An 8,062-nucleotide genomic window follows, 5' to 3' on the forward strand; every position below is an offset into this window, starting at 1 on the left:
ACCATATTCATTTTGCCAGGGATTGCAGTGTTTTCAGATGAGCACAGCACAACAAGATACTCAATATATGCACTGTGGTACCCGGTAATACAGGTGCATTGGTTTTACTATTGTGCATGCACTGCGGTTTTTAATTCATGGCATTACAACACGTTACTGGGGTGATATGTCACAGTGACTTGTGCATTGTCATTTTATCGTAATGCCAGGTTGTCTACACTGTTATGTAAAGTAGAAATGTTGGTGATTGGTCTGCTTTAACATCATTCTACTACATATATGGCCAACACTAAATGTTCAGTGATGTTCATACTAATCTTATCCTGATATTTTTGAAAATATCAGCAGTCCTGTAGTAAAGTTGAGTAGTTTGATTTTGCTATATTCCATTTCAAAATGCTGCAGCAGAGAGGACATAGAGAGGAGTGCATGTTAAACTCATTATGACATGTAAAATCTATTCCTGAATGGAAGCAAGAGAAAGACATTCTATGGGCAATACGGAGATAGTTCCAGCAGGAGGCGCTCTGTGTCAGCAGCAATATCAGTGGTACAGACCAATAGGACGAGGAGGGCGTGGCTTGGTGCCCGCTATATAAGTCAGTAGATCGGGCTTCCTATTCAGTGAGCTGAGCTATAAGAGGGGATTTTAGTTGCTTGGGGTGGGGAAGCTTTATTCATTCATTTACCGGCCTTGCAGTTTCTTTGTATTCTTCTGGAATACATTATAAGTTTTATAAGTAACTTCTCAAGAGATCGACCTCCCGCACCCCAGGAAAGGTAAGTCAGACTGTGTGTGTGCCTCATGTACTGCTCGTATCATTGTGTAATAGGGAATCCTAGACTGTAATAATTAGAGGAATGCTGATATGTTATATGAATGGCTTTATGTAGAAAGGTATGTGCACTGAGGTAATGATGAATTGTATGCTGAGTGAGTAAATCTGCCCATTTATAGACAGTGCAGCCTATGCCAGCTATAACTGATCGGGGCCTAATTTAGAATACTACTACAATGTAAAAAGTCCAAAGTTATAGTAAGCGGAGATGTGAAGTAAAATCTTTATTTCGTAATGGTGATGTATTATAAGTTATATAATGTCTGTGGACTGTGCAGGCCTCTATGGAGATCTCCATTAGAAGGAACAAGCCTAGGCTTGTCCTCTGTGCACCGAAGAGGGGGCGTGGCTGGTCAGCTAGGCGTATGTTACGTCATTGGCTTGAAAGGTTCAGAGGCGGGGCTACGGAAGGCTGAGGGCTGTCAGTTATGGAGGAGGGGAGGGCTGGCACCCAGCACAGGCTAACTGTGTCAGCAGCTGCTTCCCCCATGTATTGCTGCTCTTCTATAGAGTCTGGCCATGTACTGCACAGCATTCAACTAGAAGACTTGTATGTACAGATAGTACCAGGGGGTCAGCTAAATTAACATGTTGCTATATAATAAAGGAGAGGGCAATGTACATGGCCTACATTCACATTCTGTGTATTGATATACGGTATGTATCCTTTGTGTGTAGCCGTGAAGAGGGGGCTAACTATCTATCTATCCTCACTTTACAGCCTTGCAGCTGTAATTGTAGGGAAATCGTAAAGCACCGTTTCCCCAGCAACATTTGTGTGGGCCTAAATGGTCAAAGTAGCCGGGTGTCCGATGTAATTGCAGCTTCTACATCCATTTTCCTACACAGATGGTCACTATGTCATATAGGTCAATCCTTGTACATGGTATTTTCAGAATTGATGGTGTATCCTCACTGACCAATTAGGGAGCTCTATAGGCAGGAGCAGGCAAGATCAGAGTTTGAGATTTGCAGCCTATCTACGCATATAGTAATTCTAATGGGGCATGACATGTTTAGGTAAACAAGAGTCTGATTTATATTTGTTTTTTTCTCCTTCCCAGATGTTAAGCAGGGAGGTGAAAGTAGAGGAGCTGGGCCAGCACATAAAGTAATTAGACGAGTAGAGGAGGTATTTATTATAAACAAAGGGCTGTACTGGGTCTCTGGTCAAAGGATTCTAGCAAGTTCAAAGGCACATTGCAAGTAGCGGGGATATGAAAAGGAAAACGCCACAATTTTTTTTTTTTTTTGGTTGGTGATAGGGTCTCTTCAAAGTAAGTTGGCTTTGCAGTCTGATCTATTATTCTAGTGCAGTTCTGAAGATAATCTGAGGTTTCTACATCTTATTGGAGTTCTGTTTGCATTTTCAGATGATTGACACGCTTGTAACATCAGAAGCTCAGAACCTTCTTCATCAGCTGAACTCACTCTTGGAACAGGAGATAAAAAACCAGCCTAAAGCTTGCGGCTTGCGCCGTATTGAAACGACGCATGACAATGGCCTCCGGATGACTGCCACGCTTCGTGACTTTGCAGTGAAAGATTTGCTTAGCTTAATTCAGTTCTTTGGTTTCAGTACACAGACATTCTCCTTAGCTGTGAACCTTCTGGACCGGTTTTTATCTAAAATGAATGTAAGTAGTGTGAATCTGTGAATTGCTTTTGGCATCTCTAGGCATAATTTCTCTTTGCAACACTCCAATTTCTACATAAATACACATTACACTGGCAGATGCTTTCTAGTTCTGTTCTAGATGCTAGATTTTCACCCAAGACAATCATGATCATTTGACAATTAATATGTTCAGTCTGAATTTCCACCAAAACACATATATATTATTAGACCCAAGTGCAGCTATAGAATAGCACAATGCATAGCTATGGATGCAATGTGCATTGTGTTCTGCATTCTTAACAGTATTGTAATTTATTTTTTTTAAACACAATAAAAGCCTGTTTAAAAGGACTGCGTAGTCTTCCTAAATGCAATGCATCTTAAAGCGGAAGTAAACTAGAAACAAAAAAATTACACTTAACCTTTATTCCTGCAGATCCCTCGATGGTGCTGGTCTTTCTTGCCATCTTTTTTAGCGGAAAAATGCTGTAATCCAGTAATTTGTACCGTCGTCATGTATTTCGTCCTGTTGTCGCTATCTTCAATCTTTTCTTCCGTTTTCTTCATCACCTGATCTCAATCACTGTGCGGGTGACGTAGACACTGTGAAGGGAGGGTGTGGGGGTCGATCTCACTGCGCATGCATGGGATCAGCATCTTTTTCCCTAGGGGGAAAAATGCCCCTTCCGTGCAGCCAGAGCCTCCCAGGATGTGTGACGTAGGTATCCCGGGAGGCTATGTACTCCCATTAGGTCCTAATCAAGACTTGAAGGGGCAGTGCTGCACCCTTGGTGGCTGCCTGCATAGTTATAGTAAACAATCGGTGTAGCTCCAAAAGAACAGGAACACTACATTTAAGAATTGGTAATTTTCCAAAGTTTGGGAGGATTAGGTTTGATTTAATGTGAGTTTTATTTTTGAATGAAAAAAATCGTAGCACATTTTAAAATTGTGGCCCAACTTGCTGTACGATAGTGGGGATGCACCCACTGCAGAGCACCACAATAAAGACTAAAAGCAGGTCAGGCAGTTGTGTATTGTGTGCTGCTTATTGCATAGTAATGTGTTGTGTAATGCAATGAATAGTGTGCAAGAGGATTTGTATTATCACTTAGTAACAATAAATAAGCCTAGAAAACCTTTTAAATTTTCAATTTTTTTCCTTCAACTTTGTAGGTGCAACCCAAACATTTAGGTTGTGTCGGCCTCTGCTGTTTCTATGTTGCTGTAAAAGTCACAGAAGAGGAGAGAAATGTCCCTCTGGCGAATGATTTAATCAGAATAAGCCAGTATAAGTTCACTGTGTATGACATGATGCGGATGGAGAAGATTGTCCTAGAAAAATTGGTCTGGAAAGTGAAAGCTACAACTGCCTTAAACTTGTTACACGTTTACCATTCCCTTGTTTATGAGAACCTGTCTAGTGAGAGGTAAGCATTATTTTTGCTTGTTAAAAGAAAACATTTTACAATGTGTTCAGTTAAATATGTGGGTTACCCATTCTCATTGATCTAATTATTAAAACTTATGGTGCCTGGCGCTGCAATGGTTTGTCAGTACACTGGTAAAACAGTCACTTTTACAATAATAGGAGAGCCTTCCACCTCAAAAATTCATTATCTTTAAAAAAAAAAAAAAAAAATAGCAGTGTGTCTGCAGTATTTTACTTTTCTCCTTTAACCCAGAAAAGAGAATCCTTAAGGAAGAACTATGGATTTTCCACTTAAACAAAAGTATGTGTTGCAGCATCTAATTATAGGTGTATTAACCTCCCTAGCGGTCACACTCGGGGTAGGTAAATACATGGGAAGTAATAGTACACCTAATGCAGCTTCCTGTGAAGGTGTGGCAACAAAAAGATAGCAACTCTATTTGTTTAGACTATAATGAAAAGGCCATTATATGTACTTAAAGTCCCCCTATATATGGTAAAACAATATTTAGTTTTGAATGCATTGTTACAATTAGAGGCAACACACCACAACTTTATCATTGTGTTAGCGTGACGATTGTCACATGATCTAACTAAAACTGGCACCATCCTTACCTTGTTTGTTTAATATTATTTTCTCTATTTAAATATTTTTTTGTGTTCATTTTAGGCAAAAACTCTTGACCTTAGACAGACTTGAAACAAATCTAAAAGTCTGTCACTGCAAGATTGGATTCTCCAAAGCAAAGGTGAGCTATTTGAGATGTATATGCAAAATTGTGTTGAATTGCCGAAGGATTGTAATAAAATATGATCTACACAATCTTTTACTGATCAAGCTTGTCTTTTTCTCTTAATCAGCCCTCTGTGTTGGCTTTGTCCCTTTTGGCTGTTGAAGTTCAGGAACAGAAACTGCTTGAACTGACAGATTTATTGGATTCTCTACAAAAACATTCCAAGGTAAGGTTATATTACAGCTGCTGAACGCCAAGTAAATCACTAAATACCCTGTTGTAATGACTTTTGTGTAAACAGTCATAGGGTTTAATTTACTTGCATAACCCTATCTCTAGCATATTGCATAAACAGGCATTTGATGTTCATATTTTCTGCTTCGCCATCCATCATCTTCCTGGTTTTTTTAGTCACCTGTTTTTGATTACTAAAAATTAAACTGGGGTCGCCACAATGTGGATGTCATAGGTAAAAAGACATAGAAAGCATAGGTGTGTATTTAATGCGTAGACCCAAGTTTCAGTTGTCCGTGCAGAGCTGTTTTTTAGCTAGTACACATGTAGTAAAGTTTAACTTTACAACTCTGTAACTTGGCAGGAAATTGGTATATGTTATTCCTTACACTAGTCAATTGCACATTATCTGATATAAAATGACAAGTGAACTTTATGTTGGACAATATAGAAATAAATTGTTTGGTTTTTCTTTCTTTCACCAGATCAGCAGCAGAGACCTGCTCTGTTGGAAAGAGCTTGTATCAAAGTGCCTTGCAGAGTATTCTTCAAGCAGATGTTCGAAGCCAAATGTACAAAAGCTTAAATGGATTGTATCTGGTCGAACAGAAAGACAGTTGAGGCACAGTTACTATAGGATAGCACATTTACCCACAATTCCAGAGACTGGCTCCTGATGTTTTTGAAGGTAATTGTTACTTGTTGGCAGATTTATTGCCCCATTATTGGTGTCAGTGGGAGGAATAAAGCCCCATTACTATGACATTTCTGACAAACCTATAACTTTTTTTTTTTTTTTTTTTAACTTCCAGTTCCTAAGTGTAGTTGACCTATTTGATCTATTTTGCATTTTAGCTTACTAATGCATTCATTTATTACCTTGGCATTAAATGATATGTTGTAACTCATTGGCATATAGGTGATGACGAGACACACTAACGCATTTTATTGTATTTTTACAGGTTATAAAAGTGGAAAAGGCACAAGAATGGTGTGATTCGAATTATATGGACTATGGGGAACCTGTTTGGAATGCAATACCTGTGAAGCCTAAGGAATAAACGGCAGCTAGTTTTTACATTTTTCTTTGGCTTAAAAAAAAAAAAAAAGCACTGAAAATGTTAAGTAGAGAAATATATTAGCAGTTTAATACTTTTTCACTGGAGACATTTCATAATGGACATACTGTAATAGACACAATGTGAAATGCACTGTTTGGTGAGGCTGCATACGCCTAACTTCAAAGTAACTAATATGAGGTCAATGCTGAGAAGACACAAATAGGGCTTTTTTTATGAAGAGAAGTGAGGCAATATTTGCTGCAGTTTCTTCCTCTGTACATGCCTTTTATAGCCATTGATAGGATTTTTGAGGGCACCTCTGTACCAAGTTCATATTTGGATTTATTTATAAAAGGTGATACTGCTTAATTCCCTACTCCATTTTCCATGTGACTGTTCCTTTTTCTGTAATGATGCTGCAGACCTGACTAAATAATTTATATTTCTAATTATTATTTTATATGGTCATAATTCCATTAAACTTACCTGCAGAGTAAGCTTTGCATAGTTTAGGATGTAATGTAATATACAGTTGAATGCTGCAGTGATTTGCACACTTCCCACTTGTGGATAGAAGTATAAAACAAATATACTGGACGTACTACTTGCCAGCTTTTTCTAAAGACAAATACACTACTATTTAAATCAAGGACAACATCCAAGTTGCTCAACTTCTAAGGAACCTAGCAATGCAAAATGAGTACACAATGTTTGTCATTCTTGATCTAATTGTAAATCCTAAATAGTCCTGTGTAATTTATTTCTCAAAAAGGAAAAAAAAAAGAATTGCACTTTATTTGCGTTTTAATGTGACATTGCAGTGCTGGATACTTATTGTTTATCTGCCTGCTTGTACTAGTTTAGAGTGCAATTTTTTTGCACATTTAAAAAAAGATGTATGGCACGGTTTTCAAAAGAGGAACATCTGCTGTTTATGGTTAGAAAGGGCTCATGAAGTAATGATTTCTTTTATGGGTACAAAATATATTCACACTACTGTATAAGAATAATATGGCTTTTGGCTGGACTTTAAGGTTTTATGTGAAACCTTAGCTCCTAATATTTAAACATGGTAGGTGTCTTATGTTTTGTTCTCAAATATCCAGCAAGTTTGCCATACAAATCGCATCTGGTTTAGTGAAGCCAAGGTCTGTTAGGCAATACCTTTCTGCATAGCACAATACTTATTTTACTCATTTCCCTTGAAGACTAGATTTCTGTACATGACCTGAAACCATTTTACTGCCAGTAGGAAGATGGAGGGGAAAAAGCAGTGTTAACATCCCTTCTAGTGCTGCCATTTTCTGTAACTGTGAATTGATGTAACTTAAGCATACATAGAACTGAATGAAGTAAATAAGCTGAATAGATGTGCAAGTGTCACCTGTGTTATCTTTAGGGGGTAAGACAACATGCAGGCTGTAATCTAGCTTTCCTTATGTCAGTTATAATATTCACACTTGTATGTATCTTCGCATAAAGTTATTTTAAGAGCTAGGCTTTGTATTCTTGAATGATGTGAAACTTAAAAAGAAATGGTACTTTTCATACAGATGCCTGCACATTTCTGCATAGCCACTTTATAGCAGCTCAGAACCCCCCAAACCTAGGTTAGGTTGGGCAGCAAATTGGTTGGTAATCTTCCTGATTCTGCTTTTCGCTTACACCAGAATATTGTGGTAACACACGTTACATGTGTTGTGTCATTTCATTTTAAATTGCACTCCCAAATGAGGTCCTGGAGTGCTATAGAGTGGATCTGATGCAGCTGGTGTAACTGCAACCTATGTTTTGCAAAAAGATTACATATCTGCTGTATGCCTATGCTCTGTAATGTGATATAAGCTTGTTTTAAAACTTAACTACAAAGCAATTTTCAAAAGCTGTGTAGAATCACTTGAGTAGTTAACCCTAAAGTGACCCAGTTGCAGCTTAAGTACAGTGTGGGAAATGCTTTCAATCCATTATTTAGTAGATGCTCAGCTACAAAATGGAAGAATTGTATATTGCCCATCACTAGGTTAAGCTGCTTGGTGGCAGGCAGGGTCTGCACATCCTGGAGGGCTAAAATAATGCAATGTAAACTAAGTGCCTCTGGTAATTCAGTAAGCAATGTACCTTTCAATAAAATTTATTGAAATGAA

At 38.1% G+C, this 8,062-nt stretch overlaps 1 protein-coding gene across 1 annotated transcript; it reads left to right on the plus strand.

Moving 5' to 3' along the window:
* Positions 1-620: 620 nt before the first annotated feature.
* On the plus strand, positions 621-8,062 carry CCNG1 (cyclin G1). The gene is made up of 7 exons (XM_072400721.1): positions 621-780; positions 2,213-2,476; positions 3,634-3,887; positions 4,560-4,638; positions 4,751-4,849; positions 5,343-5,545; positions 5,820-8,062. The coding sequence occupies exons 2-6, from the start codon at positions 2,213-2,215 to the stop codon at positions 5,532-5,534; spliced, it is 888 nt and encodes a 295-aa protein (XP_072256822.1). The 5' UTR covers positions 621-780; the 3' UTR covers positions 5,535-5,545; positions 5,820-8,062.

The sequence above is a fragment of the Pyxicephalus adspersus genome, chromosome 2, assembly GCF_032062135.1.
Source record: "Pyxicephalus adspersus chromosome 2, UCB_Pads_2.0, whole genome shotgun sequence".
In the NCBI taxonomy this organism is placed as follows: Eukaryota; Metazoa; Chordata; class Amphibia; order Anura; family Pyxicephalidae; genus Pyxicephalus; species Pyxicephalus adspersus.

Coding starts and splice junctions, on each gene's coding strand:
- CCNG1 (XM_072400721.1), top strand. CDS start 2,213: ATGATTGACACGCTTGTAACATCAGAAGCTCAGAACCTTCTTCATCAG. Junction 2,477..3,633: donor GGTTTTTATCTAAAATGAAT/GTAAGTAGTGTG, acceptor TCAACTTTGTAG/GTGCAACCCAAACATTTAGG. Junction 4,850..5,342: donor CTCTACAAAAACATTCCAAG/GTAAGGTTATAT, acceptor TTCTTTCACCAG/ATCAGCAGCAGAGACCTGCT.